At 40.1% G+C, this 13,748-nt stretch overlaps 2 protein-coding genes across 2 annotated transcripts in view; both read right to left on the bottom strand.

Moving 5' to 3' along the window:
- Positions 1–13,472, bottom strand: part of LOC139412437 (mucin-5B-like) — a 34,065-nt gene extending 20,593 nt beyond the window's left edge. Inside the window, exons 1-28 of the mRNA XM_071159227.1 lie at positions 13,392–13,472; positions 11,623–11,909; positions 11,227–11,341; positions 10,852–10,942; positions 10,648–10,754; positions 9,313–9,529; positions 9,092–9,217; positions 8,560–8,677; positions 8,325–8,463; positions 7,709–7,819; positions 7,499–7,568; positions 7,145–7,282; positions 6,877–7,041; positions 6,666–6,760; positions 6,335–6,461; positions 5,979–6,234; positions 5,752–5,804; positions 5,370–5,470; positions 4,417–4,568; positions 4,202–4,340; positions 3,746–3,856; positions 3,336–3,515; positions 2,963–3,202; positions 2,726–2,882; positions 2,481–2,609; positions 1,802–1,952; positions 1,634–1,677; positions 1,291–1,546 (exon numbers count right to left, since the gene is read on the bottom strand). Coding sequence (XP_071015328.1) covers positions 1,291–1,546; positions 1,634–1,677; positions 1,802–1,952; positions 2,481–2,609; positions 2,726–2,882; positions 2,963–3,202; positions 3,336–3,515; positions 3,746–3,856; positions 4,202–4,340; positions 4,417–4,568; positions 5,370–5,470; positions 5,752–5,804; positions 5,979–6,234; positions 6,335–6,461; positions 6,666–6,760; positions 6,877–7,041; positions 7,145–7,282; positions 7,499–7,568; positions 7,709–7,819; positions 8,325–8,463; positions 8,560–8,677; positions 9,092–9,217; positions 9,313–9,529; positions 10,648–10,754; positions 10,852–10,942; positions 11,227–11,341; positions 11,623–11,909; positions 13,392–13,472 — 3,956 coding nt within the window. The remainder of the gene's footprint in view (positions 1–1,290; positions 1,547–1,633; positions 1,678–1,801; positions 1,953–2,480; positions 2,610–2,725; positions 2,883–2,962; positions 3,203–3,335; positions 3,516–3,745; positions 3,857–4,201; positions 4,341–4,416; positions 4,569–5,369; positions 5,471–5,751; positions 5,805–5,978; positions 6,235–6,334; positions 6,462–6,665; positions 6,761–6,876; positions 7,042–7,144; positions 7,283–7,498; positions 7,569–7,708; positions 7,820–8,324; positions 8,464–8,559; positions 8,678–9,091; positions 9,218–9,312; positions 9,530–10,647; positions 10,755–10,851; positions 10,943–11,226; positions 11,342–11,622; positions 11,910–13,391) is intronic.
- LOC139411808 (mucin-5AC-like) lies at positions 11–1,201 on the bottom strand. Its single transcript, XM_071158550.1, has 3 exons — positions 1,198–1,201; positions 122–763; positions 11–21 (listed from the first exon to the last, which is right to left on the bottom strand). Exons 1-3 carry the CDS (start codon positions 1,199–1,201, stop codon positions 11–13), a joined length of 657 nt encoding a protein of 218 aa, XP_071014651.1.
- Positions 13,473–13,748: the final 276 nt, after the last annotated feature.

A 13,748-nucleotide genomic window follows, 5' to 3' on the forward strand; every position in this document is an offset into this window, starting at 1 on the left:
GTAGTGATTGTCATTGGTTTACTTGTTATTGTAGTTAATGTGGATGTTGACATTATTGTAGTTGTGACAGTAGGTGTAGTTGTAGATTCTTGTGTTGTAGTGTGACATTTCACAGTCTTACAACATTTTACCTTAATTTCATAGTCAAGGCATATTGGAGGAATACCTTGATCTTTGTTCTGGCATATTAATCCAACCTTTGTATTACATTCTACCTTCTGTCCTAATTCAGACATTGGGACCCCTGGATATCGCACTGCTTGGCATATGACATCCACTGGTGTTTCACAAATATGTTTTCCAGATTCTAGAATCTTTTTAATTGATTCATTGTCGCCACCCCCAGGACCAAATTGAGGATAGTCCACATTATACCAAGGTGACCACTCACAAACTGTGCAGGTAGGGGTTTTTGTATTCAACGTGGTTGTTGATATAGTGGAGGTGGTTGCTGTTGTAGTTGTTGTTGTCGTCGTAACAGGTGGTCTTGTAGTTGTTGGTGAAATGGTTGTAGGCTTAGATGTGCAAAGATCTTCATCACAGCAGAGGACTCGGACTTGGTAGTTAAAGCACAGTGGGAATGGACCTGACTGGTCTTCATTTCTGCAAGTCAACCCTTCTGCTACATTACACTGCACCACTTGGCCTACTTGGCTTATGCTAACATTTGGGTACTTCTCGGCTCTGCATTGGATGTTGCTTGGCTTCTCACATATATTGTGTCCCTCTGCTCTTATGTTGTTGTAGGTTTCAGAGTCTCCTCCTGGAGTTCCAAGTGTAGGGAATGTGGTATCAAACCACTGTGACCACACACATGGATATCCACATGTAGTAGTAAAGGTTGTTGGAGACACTGTTGTCTCTGTTGAAGATGTGGCTGGCTCTATAGAATCAGGGATTACATTACAGTTAGTCAGTTAAATACAAAAATTTAAAAAATATATTTTCTTCTTTTAGATTGGTGGTAATGTAACACAATCTAAGGAAGGTACCTAGTTAGCAATGTCTTCAGCCATTCTGATCATAAGAGATACTTGCTGTAGTGTTCACATTTCATATGCAACAATGGTGGCTGGTGGAACGTTAAACATTGAGGACGGGCTCATAGTAATAACTGGAATGGAATAAATGGAATGGTCTCAAACACAAACACCTGATTTCCTTGTGTTTGACACCATTCCATTTACTCTTTCCCACTCATTATTATGAGCCGTCCTCCCCTCATCAGCCTACTCTGATATATAACCAAGTCATATTAGTCACTAAAGCCTCCGTTTCAGGTACCCACCAGTTGGCGTTGGTGTTGAGAAAGTGAAAACATTTGTTGTCACTGTAGAGAATGATGTAGTGGTAGGAACATTCGTAGATGGAGTTGGATGAGATGGAATAGAAGTTGATGGAGTTGTAGTTGAACATGTGTACATGTCCCTTTGAATGGTTCCATTCTTCCCACAAACTGCTGTCATACAGCTGCTATGTCCATCCGTTGTATCGTATATGATATGCCCATAGGGGTATTTGTTCCCATTGTAGGTGCAAGTGCAAGCTGAAATGATAAGATATATTTTAGGGTACTGGAATGTTGAAAACATTATTACTGTGTTTTCGTTTTTGTTGAGGGATGCATTCATACCTTGTACATCGTATTTGCAGTCCACTGTCACTGAATTACAATAGCTTTGGAAAAAGAAACATTTACAATTCTACTTAGTTTCATTCTTGACATTCAAACATTCAAACAAAGTTAGGGTGTTCACAATTTTAGCCAAGACCAAGATTCTCTGTATTACTAAAGACATACCATGTCTGGCAGTTTTCTGTGGTTGGAACTTTTTCTCCATTATTGTAGTGTTTTCCATCTCTGCCATAGCAGCCACACTGCTCCTTCTCCACACACTTCATTATATCTTCATCAAAGAAGGGTTGAGCAGGAGGACATTTTGGATAGCAACCTAAAGAAGAAGAAAAATATTCAAATATTAATGATCAAAAAGCTATTGATTGATAGAGGTAATTTAAAGCTATAATCTTTTGTTGCTACAGCCATTTTTGTTTTTACCAATAAATGAATAATACATACCCATTCATTCTTGAAGAATATAACTTATAAATGCCTCCTGAGCTTAGTTCAACTGTCGTACCCCATAAGAACCCCAAATACACGTTTGTTTTACCACAATGTTTGTAAACAATACAAATTAAGTCAAACACTGTGTAGCCTCAAAACATGGTTAAAACAATAATTTTTACATCATGAATTTATATCATGAAAGCCCTTGCATCCATAGCCCTGTATGAATTTGAGAGTGGTTACAATTCTCCTGGGCCTTCCCTCAGCTTTTTACCAAAACAGAGGCGGGGTGGCGACTTTGTTATTGTTTCATTTAAGGACTCTAGCTTCAACATTAAATAAATACTAAGTACCTGTTATGGAAAATTGTTGTTGCCGAAAATAGATCCTAAATGAATGTCTACTGTACCTTCAAGAGGTGGTATCTGAGTTGAGCAGCTCCCGGAGGGATTCCTGCAGGTCTTCATACACTGAGCTCCACATGCCTTGTAGTGCCACTCACATTCTCCAGGGGGGTTGTAGTAATCACAGAACAGTGCTGTATGTGGTGGACAAAAGCTCTCTGTAAGTACTATCTTCAATGCGGTTTAAACTGACTGGATTAAGCCTGTTTTTATGTCAGCACTTAAATGAATGGGACATTTAGAAACTCACGGCAGATTTGTGGGCTTCTCCAGGCTATGCAGGCTCCAGCCTCATTACAGGCCTCTGCATAAGCTGCCACAGCAGTACAGAAACACTCACAGTCTCCACCACTGTCACAAGCACACGAGTCTGTCACACACGCATCATAGAAAGAAGAGGGGTCCACCTAATTGGAGAACATCATTTAGTCAACATGATCATATCAAATTCCAAAACATTCAGTGAACGACTAAAGTCTAAACCTACTTTAGAATGGCAGTCTGTGAAAACTTTGCTCTGAATGATGCTACACTGCTTCTGTGACCAAGACTGCCTGTAAGGGTTGGCAGTACAGGGGCTCCTTTTGTTCTTTGCATCGGGGCAGCTTGCAGAGACTTTCCAGCTGTTTCCAAAGTCTAGAGGGTTGACAACTACTGCCTGGCTCCTGGTAGTGAAGTCATTGTTTGCGTTGCCATCATAGTTTCCACACAGACCACAGACATGTCCCTGAAGAGGACATAGCATTAGATTCAGTTGAGTGATAAAAAGGAGTCATAACAGACTTGTGAATATCAGTTGATGGAATACTAGAAACATATTTTAATATCTAATTTGTCATCCAATAAAAGTTGAAATGTACCTTGAACTGTGGGTTCAGTTTGATGAACATGCTTGTTTTCCTGTCCCACATGAGAATCAACCCATTATTGGCTTCAATCACAAGGTAGATGCCCATTGTACGAATCTGGTAAGGAACCACCTCCCCTGTATTTCTCTCAATGACTTGGTAGTTCCCTTCTGTCAGGATTAATTCATTGTTCTGAAAGAGATTTAAAAAAATATCAATTTCTCTAATTACTGATTGTTATAATGTATGCTATAATGTTTGTTTTTTTGCCTAGCCTCATGAAGCTTTGATGTGTGTATTTTGTAACGTATGCTTTATATCATGTATGTATGTATGTATGTATGTATGTATGTATGACTGAAAAGTAGTAGTCTTGGCTTCAGTAATGGTATGTGCCAGGCAGGAAGCAGGAATCTAGTTACCCCCAGGAAGAGCTTGATGGCCTTGGAGCAGGTGGTGCCTGTTGTTCCACAGGGAATGTTCTCAGTGATGACTCTGAAGCTGCCATTGGCATTGTTGTTTCCACAGTAGTCCTGTTTAAGGTAGACTCAATTTCAGTCATAAATGTAACAACAGCCAACACAGTATTATGGTGGATGGTACATTGTCTCCAACCACACATGCGGTAAGTCAATCAATGAAATAATGAAAATGTTAATCTCGTTGGGAATGCTACAGTAGTATTCACAAAGCAACAGCAGATAATGTCCAAACAGTTTCAAATATTGCTTTTCAGACTCCCCAGAAACACCTACAGTATATACCTTTTAAAAAATGAACACAAACCCTTATTGGTCATCATGTATTAATACTTAAACAATAAAACAAATCATATTGGTGTTGATCACTTAGACTATCACGTTACCCTGCAAGCATACCTTTGTAAGAGTGTATTCACAGTCTCCTTCGAAAGTGAATCGTTTCCCGTCAAAAGTAATGTAGTGTCCATCTCCATAAATGGCACAGGTTCCATGGCACAGGTTAGTTGTGCACTGCCATTTTCTGTCTTTACAAGTGCTGAAAGTGGCAAAAACAGATATCAGACTGAAGTCTTAATTGGTCTAAAACCCCAAATAAGGCAAGATGAGCTTACCAGGTATTGCAGTCGACCTTGATGCTGTCTCCTGGTTGGTAAGTAGCTGCATTGTGAGAACAAGGACAAAGGTCTGGCTTGATGCAGCCTCCTTTTCCATCGGATACCAGTCCAGGGGGACACATACAGCCTGAAATGCACTCTGTGCTGATCTGTAAAGTGAAAATTATTGATTTGAAAATCTGTTGTGTAAAAATGGTGTTAGAAACTCACAGCAGATTTGTGGGCTTCTCCAGGCTATGCATGAATGAGTGAAGAGTCTGGTGGACCAAAAGGTCAAACTTGGCCTTCGTTAGCCATTAGTCAATACAGAGAGACCAGGAGAAACTCCCAGCGCATAGGTATTGGCTTATTCTACCAAACAATCATCTCCCACAAAACCTTCCCAATAACCCTCCCCCATACACTAGCACACCACAAGCACAGAACCAAGCCTTGCAGTCGTGTGATTCGCTCAAATTAATTGATGACAAATACTTTACTCAATAAGGAAACGCCCATAGAATCATATGATCACTCCCACTAAGGACAAAATTGAATCGTTGATGTACCAGCCTTAGCCTGTGCACAATAGCTTGGAGTCTATGTTAACTTTACCAATATATAAAAAACTGAAAGTTTATATTTTACACTTGATTTTTATTCACAATCCTTTGGGCATTAGATACACTGAGTGTGGAAACAATAAGAACACCTGCTCTTTCCATAACATAGACTGACCAGGTGAATCCAGCTGAAAGCATCGATCCCTTATGGATGTCAATTGTTAAATCCACTTCAATAAGTGTAGATGAAGAGCAGGAGACAGGTTAAAGAAGGATTTTCAAGCCATTAGACAATTGAGACGGATTGTGTATTAATATCAATATTAGGAAAGTGTTCTTAATGTTTTGTACACAGGTGTATATCCACTGTGCGAAATGGCCTGGAGACAAAGTAAACAGGGGACTTACACAGGCCATATCCAGAATATTGCAGCTCTTCTGACACTCTAACCCTCTCACTCCTGGGCTTGCATTGGAGCAGTTGACGAAAACCATTGGTGCAACACATGCTGTGGAAATAAAGGGAATTAATGTATCATGACTCTGTTGTGTCATTCACAAAATCAGTATACTCTGTAAAGTGTGTACTAGGATGGAGAGATGATAATTCAACATGCACATAGCCTGGTTCTGTTGCAAATAGCATACTACTACCACACACCACATGTGTATATAGGATTTGACAGAGTGCCATTAAAATAATATACTTATTTCAAATTCAGTGTTGCCTGGCACAGTACAATATCTCAAAATTGTGAGATGTTTTGACATTTTATATACATGAACTTACATGGATGATCAGGTGAATCTCCAATACAATGGAGTTTTCCCTCCTTGCAGGTGCTGAAATAAAAGTATGTTAATGGTACTTGAATGTCCCTATGCGCACTGCAGGAAAGCAAGGCCCAAGGCCCTTGGTTCATAAAGTCAAAAAAAATATGCCTTTAAAATAAAATGTGTTGTGAATTACATTGATATACAGTTTGAGTGTAGGTAGGTAAATAACTCGGTCCATACCACATGGTTCCATCCTTGCTGATGACCTCTCCAGGGGACACCACTGAGCCCTTGTAATAACAAGGGCAGCTGGCTGGTGGAACACACTTGCCCTCATCATCCAGGTAGGTTCCCTCAGAACAGACACACCCATCCACAGGCTCAAAGGTGATTGAACAGGTAAAGTCAGAGTCGCTGTAGCAGCGGCAGGAGCGATCACTGATTTCCATGCTGTAGCTGTAGACCATGGTGCTAGGGCACGAGGTGGAGTATTTGTCTGGGGATGGCAACAATTACTGTTAGATGTAGCATATTTATATCTTATTCTTCCACAATTGACACATCTTCTTAGGTATTACTGTGTGATTGTCACTCACTGCAGATAGTGTCTCTCCAGCCGCTGAGCTGGATACCCTCGGCAGCACAAGCGTGGACATAAGAGGAGACGGCAGCACACATGCAGTCCTCACTCTTCTCACAGTTACAGCTGTCATACATGCAGTTCTGAATAGAAAACCACAGTCAGAACAGCATCCATATTATACTGTACAATAGTTTTAATGAATTGTGTGTGCAAACAATATTTAACAGCAAGCAAAATGATTCTCAATTGCCCCATAACAACTGTAATCACATGATACATACATTTGTGTATTAGATATGCTCATGAAATATTAAGAAATGAATAGTATGGTGATGGGGTCTCACATCTTTGTACATGTCTGGGCTTATCGCTGCGTGGCATGGAGCAAACAACCCTTTAGGATCAGCCAGCTGAGAGCACCAGTGCTGCGCATATTTCTCTGAAATAGTGAAAAAATAAACCACAGGAATTAGTTAGGCCAACTTTAAGAAACACTTGCACCATTCTCCATAACATTTAAAACTGGCATGGAGAGGGGATAAACCATGCTGCTACCATTGTCAAGACTTAAACTGCAGGGGCTTTCAAAGCTACTCTTGATGTCTGGGCAGCTGGCTCGTGTTTTCCAGGTGTTTGCAAAACCAATGGCTGTGCCCTCAGTCACTCCGCTCAGGACCTTGAAATCATCTCCTTGGTTGTTGTTGAAGTTTCCACAAAGACCTGTAGGGTGAACATGTATTTATATACAGGGAATATAAATCATTCCCAGAACATGAACACCTCAGTGGACTGTGGTGGTTGGTCAACGGATGATGAGACATACCGCAAGTTCTCTGCTGCCAAACGGTGCTTGCAGCAATATAGACCTGCATGATTGGTGAGAGTTGGATTTCCAACTGGAGGCCAAAGGTGGTCTGGACGATGATGAAAAATGAGGAGGCTCTGAAAATAGTTACTCCAGCTATAAGGAACAAAGTGAAGAGGAAGGAGTAAGATGCTGCATTAAAATATATGTCAGTGTTGAATGATAAAGCTACATCGCCATCACGACATTCCCAATTATCATTATGTATTCCCCATACAATGATGTGCTTTAACTGTAGGACACAAGTTTCATGTATGCCTAGTCATGACTACATTGATAGTACGGTATGTTTATTGTGCAACTCTAACTTACCAACAGAAAAGGGCAGCTGAGAATAGATTCCATTTACAAAGGCTTTTCCATTGGGTTGTATGTTGATCACCTGCATAGAGGGGCATTGTTTAACCATATGCTTATTCATGATATTCAAATTATACATTCAAGTCTAAAACCTAACAACACTAGGGAAAAAACATTTACTGCAGTCAAAGGCTGATAGCATGTCAGTCAAAGAATACTTACAGTGGCTCCTTCTGAGAGGGACAGGATAACAGCCTTTAGACAAGTCTCACTGTCAGAAAGCCCACACTGCACCAGATCACCCAGTACAGTGAATTGCATCCCATCACAGTCCTGAAAAAAATATGAATAAGTTGTTACAAATATTTGCCTTAATAAAAGGAAAAATCAATATCTCAGTGTAAAACAAGAGACAGAGTAAACATGAACAACCCAGATTTCTCCATAGATAAACGTATGAATGCAAGATGAATATTATTGTTCCAACTCTGTTCCTGGAGAGCTACTCTCCTGTAGGTTTTTGCTCCATCCCCAGTTGTAGCTCACCTGATTCAGCTCATCAACCAGCTAATTAGTAGAATCAGGTGCCCTAAATTAGGGTTGGAGTGAAAACCTACAGGACGGTAGCTCTCCAGGAACATGGTTGGAGAGCCCTGTTCTATATAGTTTGATTACGATGTTCTTCATAATCCTGGATTTGTTAGAATAAAAGTAAAGAAGCTGGAGACAAAGCTGTAATACAGACATAATAACTAGAAAAAAGTTGACAAGTGTTAAGATGTCTTATGTGGATGAGATGGATGCACACAGATCTTTGGTGAGGAAACTGCATATGGACCTTGGTCAGAACATAAGAGCAGTCCCCGTGGAAGGTGTAGGCTTTTCCATCATAGGTGTTGATGTGGGATCCTCCCTCCACAGCACATGTGCCAGGACAGTCCTTGTCCACACACTTCCACTGACCACCACCACAGGAGCTAAGGGCAACATCAATTATTCAATGGAACTTACAAATTGTCACTGCTGGAATAACTTTTAGACTCAAGTCAAAATTCTTAGCCTGGTTTTCTTACCAATCTTTACAAGTGCTTGAATAAGACTCTCCGGGTGCGTAGGTTTTTCCATTGTGGCGGCAGGAGCATTGACTCAAGGCGATACAACCATTCTTGTTGACGTCATCAAAAACGGTGCCTTTGGGTGAGAGCATACATGTGTTTATTATGTCTCCATCCCACCATACTGCCCTACAAAGGCAAAACTCAGTAACTATATGTTTTCTTTTACTCCAAATTCTGAATTCAAAGTATTTTTCTGTCTAGACAGACAATAATTTCTGACACGCCATAATATATTCTGATCAATTGGCATGTTTGTGTCAGGAAACTAAATACCACATGAATCAGATAGTATACCTGGCCATTACAACAGATCAAACATTTTTTGACCAAACGTGTAGTTGCCTTTGTAACGCAACAGAGTCCGGTTCACAATATGGAATCAATTGCTTTGCATTCTATCAGTATACAGTCTGCTACATTCCAATGCATTCATCACATCTCTTTGAAGAAGAGGATGTGCAGAGAACGTTTAAATATGTCTGCCTACCTGGAGGACAAAAGCAGCCATCTGAGCAGTGTTCCTCACACATCTGGCCTCTCTCAGGGTTGGAGCAGGTGTCAACACAGGGGTTTCCACACTCCTGGTACTCCATGTTGAAGGGGCATGTTTTATCTGCAAAGATAAGGTTATTTCAAAATATTAGTATACTGTTGCAACTAACCAATGTGCGATTAGATTTTTGATATGGGGAGTAATGGCATGCTTACAGCAGAACTGTTCAGTCCTCCATTGCTGGGGCTTCCCCCCTGCATGAACACACTGACGGGAGTACTCTGAGATGGTGTTACACAGGCAGAAGGAGTTGGTGCTGTTATCACAGTGGCACAGGTCAGATACACAGGCCTCAACAAATGAGTCGATGGCCAACAAGTCCTTACAGCTGCTGAAGGCAGGACCGGAGAGCAACTGCTCACAAACTGGTTTCTATCAAACAAAAAACAGAGAGATGTTATAATTAGGACATATACAGTGGAGTCTGAAATTATTGACACCCTTGATAAAGACAAGTAGAAAGGACTGTATAAAATAAATAATTAAAAAATGTAACTATATTGTATGCAAAACAAATTTGGGAAAATATTTTATTTTATATTAATACAATTGCTTCTAGAAAGAGATTTTGTCTAAAAAAGTCATACAAAAAAAATCTCTAAAAGGTGGGTCAAAATTATTGACATCGTTGTTTTCACTATCTTTCAATACCTCACCTTGTAAGGAAAACTGCAGTAATCCTTTTTTAAAATGTTTTATGAGTTGAAGAACACATTAGGAGCACAGGAGGTTGGTGGGAACTTGATTGGGGAGGATGGGCTCGTGGTAATGGTTGGAGCGGCATTAGTGTAATGGTATCAAATACATCAAACACATGTTTTCCATGTGTTTGATGCCATTCCATTTACTCCGTTCCAGCCATTATTATGAGCCGTCTTTACCTCAGCAGCCTCCACTGATTAGGATCCTTGATAATCGTCGTCTGTTCTTATGGATGGCCCTCTTTAATTCAAACCACAGATTTTCAGTGGGTTTCAAACAGAGACTGAGACGGCCATTGCAAAAAGGGGCTATTTTGCAGTCTCCGAACTTGACACCCATTGAAAACCTGTGGTTTGAATTGAAGGGCAGTCCATAAGCACAGACAAAGGATATCAATGATTTGGAAGGATTCTCTATGGAGGAATGGTCTAAAATCCCTCCCAATATGTTCACCAACTCATAAAACATTTTAGAAAAAGGCTCAGTCCTATTATTCTCTCAAGGTATTGAAAGGTATTGAAAACAGGGGTGTCAATAATTTTGACCCCTGACTGGAGAGAAAGAAAATATGACTTTAAAAAAAAATCTCTTTCTCAGAGCAATTGTATTAGTATAAAATAATATATTTTTCAAAGAAATGGAGCATATATACTGTAGCAGTATACAGTATAGTCCTTTTTGCTAATCTTTATCAAGGGAGTCAGTAATTTCGGACCCCACTTTAAATGTTGTTAAGTACACAGCAGCCAACATCCTATTCTTATCATAAGCGATAAAGTTTAACCTACCAGATTGGGGCATTTATGATTCGAAAGCAGTGTTTTTTCAGTACAGCTTTCAGTTGGACCATCCAATTTCCAGAAGTTTCCGAAGTCGACAGGGGACAATTTCATACCTTTGGCAAAAAAATAAATCAAATTATTGTTGAATGTCAACTGTATTCCAAATAATAGGCTATGGTTGACGTGTTGATAATGTCAGTGAAAATGTACCATGGCTATAGAACTCATCAAATTGCTGAACTCCATTAAAATCTCCACATAGACCACAGGTCTTGTTTCTGAATTTGATGTCCATCTCCACCTGAAATAGAAGACCATTAGACATTTTAGGGAGACAGTTTACCTCCATAACCGCATAACACTCAACAAAAATGGGAAATGACTGTAACAAAACAAACATTTAACCGCAGTGACAACCTATTCCTTAAAATAACTTTAGATTAGTACTACCTATAGTCATTCCAAGTGCCTACATTCATTCCAAGTGCCCACCATAGCACAGGCCTTCAAATGTAGACATTGACCACACTGCAAAAACCTAATTCCACAACAGAAATATTCATAAATGCATAATTATTGTAGTACCAAGAAGGAATCCTCCTGGTTCCAGATGGCTACCAATCCCAGTTTTGCTTTGATCTTGATGTAGGAGGGAGTCTCTTCAATGAGAATACCAGACTGGCTGAATGGTAAGGTGGCACTGGAGGAAGAGGAAGACAAAGCATTAGATTCAACTAGAACTTAGTCAGACCAACCAATTTGACATTAGCTCAATTGACTTCATTTTAAGACATTTTCATTAGTAGTATAAAAACTGTAATCTCATCTCAATCGCTGTAAATATGTGCTGGAGCATACTTACACAGTATACAGTTGTTTCTAATGTTTTAAGTCAAAATGACTGGGACAACAATATGACATCCAACTACTTGAGCACTGATTGAGAAATACAGCTACATGAGAAATTCTTGAGGAACTTACTTCTTCCCATTAACAACAACGGAACCCTTGGAAAGCTCCACCACTACACCATCCAGCTTCATGGTGATCTTTCTAATGGTGGGCTGGTTGTCCACCACCTGCCGCCTCATCTGGATGTTGAAATCCTCATAACTGCTATGGCACAGTGAGGTCACAACATAGTTGCAGGTGGAGGGGAGCTGAAAGATGTCTCCGTCAAAGGTCTTGAAGTGGTAGTTACCCCACGTGCTGCAGACCTGGCCATTGTGCATAGGACTCACTCCTGAGGAAACGGATAACCAATTCAGCTATGATAGCATACAATTCAGCAGGTTTTATCTTTAGATACAGAGAAAGAAATGTGTAGACAACGGTGAGCAGAATTATTTCAATTTTTTGCCCCTTGTAAGATCTTGCTTTTATCTAGTAGTCCATTGGTTGACTGCAAGATTGGCCTCACTCACTCACCATAAGAGTCTACTGACGCACCCGTGTGTCAACCTAATTAACATAATGAAAACATCCTCATCAAAATCTGTCATTTTAAGCTAAAGATATCTGTTTTTTTGCATGGGCTGCGTCTCAATCCACCACATTCACCTACAGTATGTCGACCTTCCGCATCTGAGGTTGAAAGTGGCAGAGCTACAGAGCTGTTTGTCACACCAGGGGACATCCTAAAAATGTGGTATTCTCACGAAAACGTCTTTAGCGTCCGAACGATTTGGCCTACGAACTAATATCACCACTCCATGGTGTCACGGGACTCGTCTGATGTCAGTACCACAGATGTGCCAACCTCTGTCTGTAGCGTCCGAACCGTTTGGTCTACAACCCCCACAAGTGTCACTGAATGGATGCATGGCGATAGTTTTGTGCCAACAAAAAAAATTGGTTAAATATGTGTAAAAAAACCACAAATATATCCTAAGCTTTCTTATCTCTCCAGACATTTCTAAACCTTATTCCTTAGGATACATTTTTTGGGCATTTATGAACGTGTTATTCAAGGCGTTTCTAAGGCCAAATTCAATATTTGATCAACTAAAAACTAAGAATTTTCAAAGTACATCCAATCTCTATCATTTTTATGAACTGAATTATTTAGGCTACTTCATGCTTTTCAAAAACAGCTAATCCACAAAACTTGTTGCACAACTTGCTATGACTGTCTCCATCATGGTTATTGTCCTTTCACCATTGTCTGTGGATATGTAAGGCTGCAGTGTTAATCATTGTCACCATCCTCAGGGCTCACATCTGTATAGCACATGTATTATGAAGCTTACCTGCAATCTCAGGCATCCTTGACATTGAGGGGATGATGTTAACTGTGGCCTTTGTTGTATCCTCTGAAATCAAAGTGTATGTTAATAAGTTACATTAAGTTGTACTGTAAATCATTGTGGAATCCTGTGTATTTCAGGCTCTGTTATGTAGTTATCTTGCCAATCCTACATTTACCTATTCATCAATCATAACTCATGCTTAAAAGCATGGTCAAATATTCCCTCATTGTTAGGCTGTCCAATGAGATAAACATTGGAGCTATTGTGAGAGTGCTATGACATACAGTAACATACAGTTTAGCCCTGTCAACACTAAAGTACAAGGTTTCATGTAAAACAAAATCATGGATTCTACCTACCACTTTGAGAGGCAGTTAAACCAATCGCCAGAGCCATCCATATTAACACCCATGTGGGTGTCTGTGTTGTCCCCATGGTCATCCTCTGGGTAGTGAACACAGGTGGTATGAGAAAGGTACTTGTTGGTTCTTGGCTTTATACCACCTGAGTGAAGGGAAGGTCCTTGGTTCTTCTGGACGTGAAGGTGTGGCAGAAGGGTTGGCTCTGTTCCAAGCATTTCATGGCCCTCTAATACCGGTATGAGAGGCTTAAACCCCATTTTCTCATTGCACAGAAAAAGGTGTAATAAACAAGTGGTTCCTAGATTTGTTAACCTTCTGACCAAGTTCCAATATTTATCGCGACCAACCAAATAAACCAACCGTATATGTCAACCTAGTCTTGAGTTGAGCCACAACCCAGGAGGATATAGCCCTGACCCATCATTCAGGAGACACAGTGTCCATAGACAATGTTCATAACCATTATTATTGCATTAGTTAGATTATTGCATTAGTT

Source organism: Oncorhynchus clarkii, chromosome 6 (assembly GCF_045791955.1).
Source record: "Oncorhynchus clarkii lewisi isolate Uvic-CL-2024 chromosome 6, UVic_Ocla_1.0, whole genome shotgun sequence".
Taxonomy (NCBI): domain Eukaryota; kingdom Metazoa; phylum Chordata; class Actinopteri; order Salmoniformes; family Salmonidae; genus Oncorhynchus; species Oncorhynchus clarkii.